This window comes from Bactrocera dorsalis, chromosome 1, assembly GCF_023373825.1.
Source record: "Bactrocera dorsalis isolate Fly_Bdor chromosome 1, ASM2337382v1, whole genome shotgun sequence".
NCBI lineage: Eukaryota > Metazoa > Arthropoda > Insecta > Diptera > Tephritidae > Bactrocera > Bactrocera dorsalis.
This window is the reverse complement of record NC_064303.1, coordinates 42,781,910-42,794,592: the sequence shown is the minus strand read 5'-3', so window position 1 is coordinate 42,794,592 and position 12,683 is coordinate 42,781,910. Positions and strand designations below refer to the sequence as shown.

The 12,683-nt window shown below is 33.3% G+C and overlaps 1 protein-coding gene and 1 long non-coding RNA gene across 3 annotated transcripts in view; both read left to right on the top strand.

Annotated features, from left to right (window-relative positions):
- Positions 1 to 12,683, top strand: part of LOC125775710 (uncharacterized) — a 57,224-nt gene that overhangs the window by 31,886 nt on the left and 12,655 nt on the right. The window lies entirely within an intron of this gene.
- On the top strand, positions 783 to 6,323 carry LOC125775415 (jerky protein homolog-like). Of its 2 annotated transcripts, XM_049445999.1 has the most exons (3): positions 783 to 3,975; positions 4,031 to 4,507; positions 4,560 to 6,323. In XM_049445999.1, the coding sequence occupies exons 1-3, from the start codon at positions 3,463 to 3,465 to the stop codon at positions 4,599 to 4,601; spliced, it is 1,032 nt and encodes a 343-aa protein (XP_049301956.1). In that variant the 5' UTR covers positions 783 to 3,462; the 3' UTR covers positions 4,602 to 6,323. The 2 variants fall into 2 exon arrangements, with proteins under 2 accessions (XP_049301956.1, XP_049301955.1); XM_049445998.1 differs by having other exon boundaries at positions 4,031 to 6,323.

The window sequence follows — 12,683 nt, the reverse complement described above, 5'->3', positions numbered from 1 at the left end:
AACAAAGCTGGTTTAGTATTAGGCAGTATTTGTGTTACCAAGTGTTCCCGTAACGTCGCTCGAAAGTTTTGGCTCCTGAAAAACATCAAAACAGTGGGACGAATATTGCCGTCTGCAGTATTTAACAATAATGACAACTTTATCGTTTGTGATGGTTTTAATGTTGCGAGGTAATCAATTTTTTTTATTAAAATGTCCCGCTACATTTTTGCATTGCATACGTAAATGCTTTAGCTTTATGTGAGCATTCCAATTAATAAAGCTTTGAATTTTCGAAATATTATATTACTATGAGAAGAGCAATACTTAAGATTTATTGGCGCAACTCTGAATGGTTAAGATGCTTATATTAATTTAAATATAAAATTATATATTGATATAAAATTGATTTTAAAACTTTTAATAATCGTAAACCTCACTCAGGCATAAATAAATTTATTGCACATTGTAGTCTTGCGGTGGAACTGATATGTCAATAAAAAAAGAGTATGCAGTAGAGAACGCAATAGCAACAAGTAATTTATCGAGTGGAATTCCTACAAGAGAGTATATGGATCCCTCATTAATGTGGTATAGGCTCTATCTTCAAAGCTAAGTTTTATTTTGCATATTTTTAGTTTTACGACTGTGAATAGTTCAATTAAAAAAATGAAAATACAAATTTATTGTTTTTTCGAATTTTTGAAATTTAATACTTCGAACCAAATATAGAAATTTTATAGAAAACTAAAATAAATGGTTAGTTTTCTAATAGACTAAAATTTAACTAAGTAGTGGCCATTTATTTATATTTGTTATTATTTTTTTTTTTTTGAAAAGTTCGTTAAGAGAATGTTAGATATCGTTAAGTATGTTGCAAGTAATATTCGAACCTCTATTTTTTTGACCCAGGCAAAACTCAAATTAAAATTGCACCTAAGAATCTAACTCATTCTCCTTCTTATGGTATTCAACAAATAATGAAATAATGTTTGTTAAAATATATATATATACCACATTGCTGGAGGTACACAACAATAATCAGTAAATTTACGTAAATCCATGTACATAAATACATCCACATAGCCTATGTATCCGCATACATTTGTATGCGATAATAGGAACGGCCACCATGATTAACAATGTCTCACAATGTAACACCGGACAAACCTAATTTATAAACAATTTTAAATAATAAGAGAAGATGGAATCTTAGTTTTATCCTCCGCAAAGATGTCATGCCAGAAGCATTCACGATTCTGAGAAGAGTCTAGGGTTTTACGGAGTGCTGAAAAATGCGTATGAAATTAATTTCGTAATAAGTAACATAGTGTGGACAGTTTGGTCTTTTTTACATTAAGTTTTCAAATGCGACGCACACTGTACCCTGTATGCTTTTTATAAAAACATTAATAGCGGCATTTCATACAGAGAGTTTGCTCCGAGTAAGCTCAATCACTATTCAAGTTCTCCTCCAACTGTAAGGGCTTCTCACGTGTTTTGATTGTAACATAGCCACTACTTTCGTGGTAGTGGTGTAAGAGTATATTTTATATTTTGGCATTGGTGGTGGTTTCCCGTATGTTTTCGGTGTTGGTTTGGCTTTCCAAGCTTTTGGTTGTTGTAGTAGAAAAGTGGGCGTTTTAAATTGCTGTCCATAAAATGGTAAATACGATTATATTACATAGACGGATATCCAACGAGAGCTCAGCTGAGTGTAAATGTTTTGCGCAGCTCCGCCTATTTGTCGTCAAAAAAATCTCCGTTTGAACGTATCAGATAAAAAATATTTTATTACAGTGTTTGCAACGAGCTGGGGAATCCTTACAGGTGCAACAGCAGCAGGTGCATTTACAATTATGTAGAAGAGCAAGCAATAGTACAATTGATAATTTTTAACCTCAAAAACCTCTACTGATTGTGGTTTTAGGGAGGACGGATATTTACACGCCCATTGATTATATAAAAAAAGGGATGCTAGGAATCACTCGTTTTTCATACTTTCATATGCAAATATTCTTATACATAAGTGCATACATACTTATGTAGGAGATTTTAATTGGCAGAACCTACCATCTTCAGAAACTTCAACTACTTACTTACATACATACATATGTATGTATGTACATACATACGTACGAGTATGATAATTGAAATGTATCAATTAACGAATACCTAAAGAAAACTATATAATATTGGTCTGGAGTTAAGAACGGCAATATGTAACTACAATATTTTACCTGCGGCTGGTACAAAAAAAGCATAGCTTGCTGCAAATATGAGCACATAATTCATAAATTACATAATTAACAGAACAGTACGAACTTTAAAATTTTATAATAAACGAGCGCAACATGTTGGACACAGTATAATGGACAAGAAATATAACTATAAACAACTTTAATGGTCAAGTTAATACGAAATCGAATCGATTTAGCTTTGTAGTTATAATTATTATTATTTATTAAAAGGATAAAAAATTTGAGTAAACCAGTTTACACGCATATTATTGTCAATATCCGACAGAATTGTTCAGATGTTAGCACTATATCGAATAACTAGCTGTCAAACAAACTAATCGATCAAAAACATGCTCTTGTATGTAAAACTTTTTCATTTGACAAGATATCTTTGCGACAAGACAACGGTTCAATCCCAAAACCACTTGTTTAGGTTGGATATCTATAGCTGTCATAAAAACTGACCGATTACGAGTATAATACAGTTTTAGTAAGAAATCTTTATATTCGTGAAAGGTATTATAGCTTCGGTGAAATGTATGTTAAAGTATTTTCTTGTTTTACTATTTTTTGTATATTACAAGGTGTGTTCCAAAGCAACCAGGACTTTTTGAATCTAGCGCCTACTGGTGGCGTCATATATGCCGACTGGTGCGTTAGAATATGCTACAGTGCACTCGCGGTAACGTGAACACCGTCTAACGTGAACACCGGCTAACGTGAACACTCTGTTTTTACATTGACTACTCTGTAACGTGAACAAACTTACTTAGAAAGCTCAGTAACGTGAACAAAATTTTTGTTCACTACACTTTTTATTAACATACGGACAACACTGAATACATTAAATTTTATTTTTTAAGTTCGGGGAATCCCCTAATATTGAAAAATTTGCGCAAATTTTTACCATATGACAACGACTTACTTCAGTTGAAGGTTTTTTCTTTCGCGGAGTGATCAATCAATCGGAATGAGTTCTAAAAAATCGAAGTGTTTGCAATTAAAAGAAAAAGCAGACATTTTAGACAGTCTGAAAAAAGGAACAAGTGTGACTAACTTAGCAAAAAAAAAATATCGCTAACTCAACAATATGCAGTATTAAAAAGAAAAAAGCCATTTTAAAATGCGTGAATAATACATACCAAGGACCGGGAAAGAGAAAAACTTTAAAATCATCAGAGCTTCCAGCTATGGAAAAAAGTCTATACCTTTGGTTCATCCGAATTGTCCTGTAAGTGGATTAATGCTAAAAGAAAAGGCTAAGGAATTGCATTCTCTACTTAAAGAAAACGCGACCGGATTCAATGCTAGTGACGGATGGCTCCAGAGATTTAAGAAAAGATACGGAGTTAGATTGCTTAAAGTATCTGGAGAAAAACTCTCATCGCAGCCTCAATTGGTTGATCCATTTAAACTGAAACTAAAACAAAAAATTGAGGAAATGGAGTTATGTAATGACCAATTGTATAATGCTGACGAATTTGGTTTATTCTGGAAGCTTTTGCTAGATAAGACCTATGTATCATCGCATGAAAAAACTGCTCCAGGAACAAAGACGGAGAAGCAGCGTATAACATTTCTCTGTTGCGCAAATGCATCGGGTGCACATAAACATAAACTTTTAGTAATTGGTAAGGCAAAAAATCCACGCAGCTTTAAACACTTTAGTTGCCCTACGGATTATAAGAACTCGAAATCAGCCTGGATGACGTCTGCCATTTTTAAACATTGGTTCCATCAATCTTTTGTGCCACAGGTAAACAATTTTTTCGCTTAATTAATAATTATTATAAATTCTTGCTTTTGGCCAGGTAAGGTTGTTTCTAAAGCGGAAGAACTTACCAATAAAGGCACTATTACTTATTGACAACGCTCCCTCTCATCCAAGTGAAGCAGAATTAAAAACTGAAGATGGAAATATAATTGCCATGTTTATGCCGCCAAATGTCACCCCTCTTATCCAACCTATGGATCAAAATGCGATTAAAATAACGAAGTTATATTACAAAAACAGTTTGTTGGCTTCAATAGCAGCAAAAAACTTAGATTTGCTTGAATCAATGAAAAATGTAACGTTGAACGATGCTGTTACCCTTTTATCTGTCGCGTGGGATCGGGTCAGCACAGAAACTCTTGCCAATTGTTGGAAAAACATTTTAAGTTTAATGGGAAACGAGGAGGACCCTGAACATAACATTCCATTAAGTATCCTGAAAGACAAATGGAGTGCAGATATAAGCTCTTTAATGCGAATTTCAGTTGATCTCCTTCAGGACTTGAGTCCTCAGGTAGAAGTTTTACGACACACTTTGATATCATTATTACTTTTTTCTATTTTAGGTTGAGTTTACATTGCCAATGGGCTGGAGATGCAATGGTTGATCAAAGCGACATGAGTGTACTTAGACGCTTCAGGGAGAAAGCAGTATTTCAGCTATTAGAAAGGAAAAAGTAGCAGAAAAAGATAACGGATTTTTTTAATAAATAAATCTAATGTGAAATATTATTCGCAATTTAATATGTAGGTTCATACCCATGAACTTACTAATGGCAATATTAAAATACTTTTACATTTAAATGTGTAAAAATCCTGAATTTAGCAATTTGAAGTTATTTTGCGTCTTCAAATTCGACAATCGCTAACGTGAACATTTTCACTAACGTGAACTCTCTTGGTTTTAATTAGTTCACGTTACCGCGAGTGCACTGTATTTTTTATCGATTGTTCAGTGAGAGTTTCATGACATTTCATGGATTGGAAGTGAAGTTATTGCGTTTTAAGTGAAGTGTCAATATGTTTGTGTTATCAGTGCGAAAATGAGCTTCGAACAAAGAGAAAACATTAAATATTAAATTTTATTTTATAACTTTTACGAAACGTTTCAATTGATGAGAATTGATGAAGGTTTGTGCACGGTTTGTTCCGAACAAATTGACTGGTTGATCAGAAACCAACATTCAATTCGACGCTTGGGACCGATTGTTTTACCAAAAATCACATTTTAACCATTAACCACTCCCCGTATTCACCTGATATGGCACCGTGCGACTTTCTCCTTTTCGGAAAAGTTCATTTGCTCATGAAAGGAAAGCGTTATGCAGACGTAGAGACCATTCAAAAGGCTTGCACCGACATACTGGCGGCCATACCGGCCAACGAGCTAAAACACTCGTTCGACATGCTTTTGGACCGTGCAAAAAGCTGTATTGAAGCAGAAGGAGACTATTTTGAATAAAATAAATTGATTTTGCCGAAAAAATCATTTGTTCTGTTTTTTTTTAAGTCCTATTTACTTTGGAACGCTCCTTGTATAGTTCCATTTTTACAAATTTTTACATGGTTATTCTAGATTTGTTTTTAAATATTATCATTCATATACATACGTGTATACATATGTATATAGTATCTACATTACCAACCATTCCTTCTTACAGCTATTTCTGTGGCTAACTTTGACATTTGGTATACATATATGTACATATGTAAGTAGGTACTTGTGTACTGTTTACCAGTTGCTGCAGAGTATTATAGTTTTGTTCACCTAACGGTTGTACGTATCACCTAAAACGAATTGAGATAGATATAGGGTTATATACATATGCATATATTAATGATGAGGGTGAAAAGTTGAAATCCAGTTGACCGTATGTCTGTCCGTCCGTCCGTGCAAGCTGTAACTTGAGTAAAAATTGAAATATTTTGATGAAATTTGGTATGCAAGTTCTTTAGTACAAAAAAAAAATTTTAGTTCATAGATGGGATTGTAATACTCGAAACTGACTTTTTATTGAGTGCTTGAAAAATTCAACATTCAATCTTTGTAAAATAGATTTTCCCTTCTGCGTCATTAATAAAATGTTATTGTCCTGATAAATTTTGAAGATTTTTATCTTACAGCCTTTTTTACAAATAAAACATCTGTTTTACTTTATAGTGCATAGTTGTGAAAATCAAGTTGATGGAGTCAATGATAATATTTTAGTTCCGGGGGATATCCGTCCGATTGTTCTTGCAAACAATTGCTTGAGTAAAAATTTAGATATTTTGATGAAATGGAACCACTGTCCCCTTATAAAATACTGCTAATCGAAAACTTATCATTTGCTGTAACTAAATCTACCGATATGTGAGGTTAATGAAACTCATAGAGCATCTTTTTCTGGTAATGATAAAAATGAAGTCAAACATTACTTCACTTCACAAAATTGCGTGCAAACGATAGGAAATATGCATACATCTCTAATACTTAGCATATGTATTTCATATACTTACATATGTATACTTACATATGTAGTCAACTCAACTAGTCATTAACTATTAAGAAAAAAGTGCAAAGTCCCAAAATTAACGCAAGATTTAAATTTGCCATCATTTAGTATGTAGTAAAGTGTTGGAAACATAAAAAAATATATATCAACAGCTGAACGTTTAGGCTTAGTAAAAATGGAGCGCTACATTACAGATAATATAATTGAACAATATTTCAAATTTCATCAACAAATGGTCAATTTTAGACAAAATCATCCAAAGCGACGAAGCACATTTTCACCTTAATGGATTTTTAATCGCCAAAATTGTCGCTTTTGAGTTTTGAGAACTCACGTGTGATTTTCGGAAAATAAATACGTCCTCAACATATCATTGTTTGGTGTCTATTTTGAGCTGGAGTCATAATTGGACCATACTTTTTTCGAAAGTCAGACTGATCAATCAGTGACTTATACTGTTGCTCGATATCGCATGATAACCCAATTCTTTTTTGACGAAATTGGATGGCAATGATCTGGTCAATATGTGGTTGACTTATTCAATAAATAACCCTATTCTATGTATTTTATAATTCAATAACCATGAAAGACCAAAAAATGTGTTTTATATTCATTTCCAATATTGCGTTGATTTAGGGTGCACAGCTAGTGAGCCAACAATTTTTTTCATACAAGCACTTCCAATTGTCAGATTTCGCCTGATACTAGTTTTAAAAAGTCAAAAAGTATTATTATGATATATCATACAAGTATTTATCAACTTTAGTTCGGTTAGTTCGTTTTCGGTCAAAGAATTTTTTATATAAGACTCCGTATTACATAGTTTGATGTTTTACTCTGGTGGAAAATTGTATTTACGGTGTAACGAATATGTTCAATTGACTCAGTTCAATTCGATTCAGTTCAAACAAATGAAGACATTCCTATGCCCCTTCCGCTAAAGTACTAAAGCAACTGTTCATATTAAACGGTAAATCAAAACTGTGGATGGAGGTATTGCAAACAACAACAAATCAATTCGAATCTTGGACGAGATTAAAGCGTTTCTCAATGTGGGTGTACGCGTATAAACGAAAGCTCACGCGCCTACAACATATAGTACACAGTACGAGTATATATAGTACGGTACCATAGAACATACGGGAATGTTACAAACAAATGAAGAATGCCGAACAATCGGGAAATGACATAGCGTCCTAATACCTACACATACTCGTACATATGTGTGTGAATACATGCGAGTATGATGAGATGTATTCTGCAAACGTATAAAAATAATCAGGATAAATAAAATAAAATGAACTGAAATGAAAAGGGGACGGCGACAACAGAGACAACGAACATTGAAACATTTAAACGTACAAAGCACTGATTGTATATACATACATAAGTATGTTTGTAAATACAAACGCATAGAACGTATCAATCGAAGCTTGTAAAAATTAAATTGAACACAATCGAATTATCCTTGCACGCTCCATTTATTTCTTTTGGTATGGTATTAGGCGTTAGATTGTGGTATATATTATGGTGGTTTGCGGCAAAGGTAAGGCCAAAATTAAGGCGGTAAGGGACCAATATCTGTCACTGTCGCCCTTCGTTCTGCTGGTACAACAGTACTTCAGTTTTGTATATTTGCGATTTGACGACGCATTAATGTTTTATTTTTATTAGTAATTAAGCTAACGGGACGCAGTGTGCGTAACCCTAGCTTAATAATTGGCAACTTACTTATACATATGTATGTATGTATGTATATTATTATACAAAGCACCCTATATCTACCATAACGCCGACCTTGCGTGAGTAATCTTAAAGAAACAGGCAAAAACAACGAAAACACAAATTTTTTAAACTTCAATTTAAAATATTTTCTGAATTAAAGGTTTTGAACGCGTTTTTTACCGTTTCTAAATTGGATACAGTTATAACTCTAATCATACGATAGTTTGGATTGAAATATAATTTTGCACTTACATATGTATGTATGTACATATGTACATACATATATGTTTCTCTGTACAATAATCTACCAGTTTTTCGGTAATATCAAAAATCTAATTTTATTGTTATGAAAAACCTTCTCATTGTTCTAGCGAAATTTGATTGTCTGCCATTTTGTAAATTTATATTTTTTTAACCAATAGTGGTCATTGTGGAAGCATTACATTTCAGAATAATAATCTTTTTTATATTTTTATTTTCAATCCCTAGCAAGTAAAGAAGTTGCAAGTTTCATCAAAACTATGGTACATTAAAACTTAAAAAGGCTTTTGACATCGACTTGATAACTGCCTTTGCAGTAATAAATACGCGATCATGTAGAATCTGGAAATAGCAGTAAAACATAAAACGTTTCAGCTAAAAGCCCTTCCAGCTTTATCTTATAAATTTCTTAGTGGTTTTCATTTTACTAGTCGCAATTTAATTAAATGTAAAATCACAACTAATTTATTTACGTTTCAAAAAAAAAAAAAAGGAACGCAGCAGTAAAGGACTTTTTAGTAACTTGGAAAGTAGCGAATAAATTTAAAAATTATATATTTTTGCAGTTTCGAATATATTTATTTATTGGCCAATATGTTAAGGGCCACACCTACTGAATAAATGATCAGTCATAAAGTCAGTACGTAAAGAGGCAAGTCAGTTTGAGTATACAAATAATAAATTATTTAATATAATCATAAATTTTAATCATATTTATAAGAGTAAGTTATGATAATTTACAACTCTAATTGAATATTTGGGTAATTAAAAAATCTAGACGTGGGCAAGGGAAAAACGCTTACTACTTTGAAAATTCCAAATTAACTTTTTTTATGAGCAACACTTGTCAAATCGGTAAATTGTTTTAAAAAATTAATGAATTAATTTAAATCTATAACAAACAAAAAACAATGAAAGATTAAAAATTGCAATAATTATAACACAAATGCAAATCATGGATGTAGATATGTATGTAAGCAAGTTTTATATCGGTATTCTGCTTGAGACGATTGTCTCATGTCTCTAATTGTCACAATAGTAATTTAGTGACTCTGTTAGTCAGGAGTCTCATTTTGGTATTCTGGCAGATACAGTATAGTAGTATACTGCATGTGTATACCGATATTAATTATATTAGCGTTGTAGGCTGTGGCAATCGGCGAAAGTTTGACTATCAAATGACATCATTTCACTAAAGATGTGATCTCTTAATTTTACTAAGACAGCGAATTAACATCAGATAACGGAACGAAATGTAATATATTAGGAATATAAAGGAAAAGTCACGAAAGCGGCGGCATCATTATTTAAGGAATAAAATTCTATATCATCTTCAGATCATCTTCATCTATATTCCATTTACTTTCAATAATTTATTAAAAAAATATAAAATATTTAAAGTCAGCAGAAAGTTCGAAAATTTTTAAATTAGGAATATGGGGGCTAGAAAAGCATTTAGACACAAGGGCATACTATGATCAGAAAATTATTCTCTTTGAATTTCAGTAACATACCTAAGAGATTTCCGATTTTTATACTCTTGCAACCAGTCGCTACAGAGTGTTATAGTTTTGTTCACCCAACGGTTGTACGTATCATATAAAACTAAACGAGATAGATATAACATTATATACATACATATATATAAATGATCAGGGTGACCAGAAAAGTTGAAATCCGGTTGACTGTCTGTCTGTCCGTCCATCCGTGCAAGCTGAAACTTGGTATGTAAATTCCTTAATACAAAAAAATTCTACTTCGTAAATGGGCGTAATTGGACCACAAACTTAACCGAAAACATATAAAGCGTCATAACTAAACACTAAGTTAAGATATATATATAAAGCTGTAATTTGCACAGGGGACCGCAGTAGCAAGGAGCATTTGTGTATAAAAAATTTTGAAAAAGTGGTCATGATCCCGCCCTCTAAATGTTTAATGTGCATATACCCTAAACTACTAAAGCTACAACAACCAAATTCGTCCAGCATGAATATTACAAAAACTCCTACCGATACTGTGAAAAAAAATGAAATCGGATGAAAACCCCACTCACTCCCCATTGCGATGAATCGATAACTATATGCCCCAGAAACGTAAACATTTTCTCCTGTGATGTATTGTAGATGGACATGGCACCGCCTACTTTTTGGTGAAATCTCATACTTATATCTGGACCCTATTAACCGATTTCGAAATTCGGAATGTGGGATTTTTTTCATAAGCCACGCTTTGAAAATGTGCGAAATCGGACAATAACCACGCCTACTTCACATATAGCACAATTTTGAATTCCACTTGATTCGTTCAGTTTCTAGTACAGAAATCAAGAAGCAATTAATATAATGGAATAAAACTTTGTACGAATAATGCCTTTGGTGTGTTCCACCTTATGACAGAAAATTGTTCAAATGCAACTAAAACTGTTCAAGATCCTAGTTACCGAGTATGTGAACCCCAGTACCTATAGCTGACTTTTGTTCGAAAATATCGGTCAATGCGTGAGTTATGCAATAGAATCGGGTCAATACTTCCCAGAGCCCCCATATCTTCTGGTTGACGTTTTACATCGTAAGGTATTTCGCTGGCTTTGATTATTGCAAGTTGCAAGAGTATAAAATGTTCGGTTGCACCCGAACTTAGCCCTTTCTTACTTGTTCTGTATGGAATCTTGAAAAGTTATATTCCAAACATTTTTGTACGGGCATTGTAACACTTTAATGAGTAAAGTGTGTTTTATTCCGATATTTTCACTGGTATTTGGCTTATAAATTGATAAATTAAATATGGTAGTCGAAAAAGTCTTTTGGTATTTCTAATCAATCTGCTGCTTTATTGTTAAGCGTTTGTGGCACATTCTTTTCATCTGATAGTGTCAAGTCAGTCGCTGGCAGGTTTTGATAAGTTTCAATTTGACTACACTCTCCACTAGCAACACCTGTATTACTGTAAATAACGATTTAGAACGATATGTTTTAATTCGTTTGAGCACATTTAATATAAAACGTACAGTGGTGTACTTCTTTGAGCAATTTATCTGCCAATAACTTGTACTTGTACTTCAGTAAATCTGTTGCATCTATATTAGTCAATCCATCGTGTTAATAATATTTATAATTTCTTACAATGTTCACAAGTGGCTGTAATACAATTTTGCAGCTAATCAATATTTAGTAAAAAATTCAAAAATTTCAGTTACTTGTTTCAACTGATCTTTGATCGAAGATAATTCAGTATCAATAATGGCAAAATACATAGAAATGTATATTAAAAATTCGCTTAGCATTGCGAATTGTCTCTTTTTCCCTCACAATTGAGCTGCCTTTTCTGTTATCCCAAGGCGATTTCTGATCAAAAGTACATATGGTACATATGTATATAAATATTTGATATTTGTGTGCAAATCAACGAAATACTCATAATCAATGCATAGCAAAGTACACCATACAACAACAACCCCTAGTTGTAACTATTATCAATATTAATAATACTCAAGTTGTTTTGTAATTTGTATTATAGGTATGTACATATGTTAATGTGAAAATATGAAACTATAACTTTTAAGTAATATACGAGTATACAAATGAAATAAATTAAGTAATTTTGTAAATTACCTGATTGTCTCGGGATCAAAAAACTACTCACCAGATCGGGAAGCGAAAGACACGTCTCCAGTGTTTTAAACGTAAGTACGCTCCCAGGTTCTAAAATCGACTCGAACCAGTATCTTATTGCAGCCAAGCTACGCTCCCGCCTCTGTGCAGCAAAAAAAACGCACGCCAACAAACACAAGGAAAGTTCGACGTCGAGAAGCTGTAATCACAAAATACTGCCGAACGATTTTCTCTCAAATTGCACTCCTGCTCTTTGACTTAGCAACTCGGTATAAGGGAACTGTGGGAGGGTATTTTACGCTCCTTACGTACAGCTGCAAGTGAACTCGATCGATGACGATGGAGCAGACGTTTCCTTCTCCGACCATCTGAAGAACAACAAAGCAGCGGGGGCCGATGGATTGCCGGCAGAGCTATTCAAATATGGCGGCGAAGAACTGATAAGGAGCATGCATCAGTTTCTTTGCAGAATATCGTCGGACGAAAGCATGTCGGACTATTAGAATTTTAGTATGCTCAACCCACACAAAGGGAGACCTCACAATCCGCGCCAACTACCGTGGGATATGCCTCTTCAACATCGCATATAAGGTTC

Coding starts and splice junctions, on each gene's coding strand:
- LOC125775415 (XM_049445998.1), top strand. CDS start 3,463: ATGCTAAAAGAAAAGGCTAAGGAATTGCATTCTCTACTTAAAGAAAAC. Junction 3,976..4,030: donor ATCAATCTTTTGTGCCACAG/GTAAACAATTTT, acceptor GCTTTTGGCCAG/GTAAGGTTGTTTCTAAAGCG.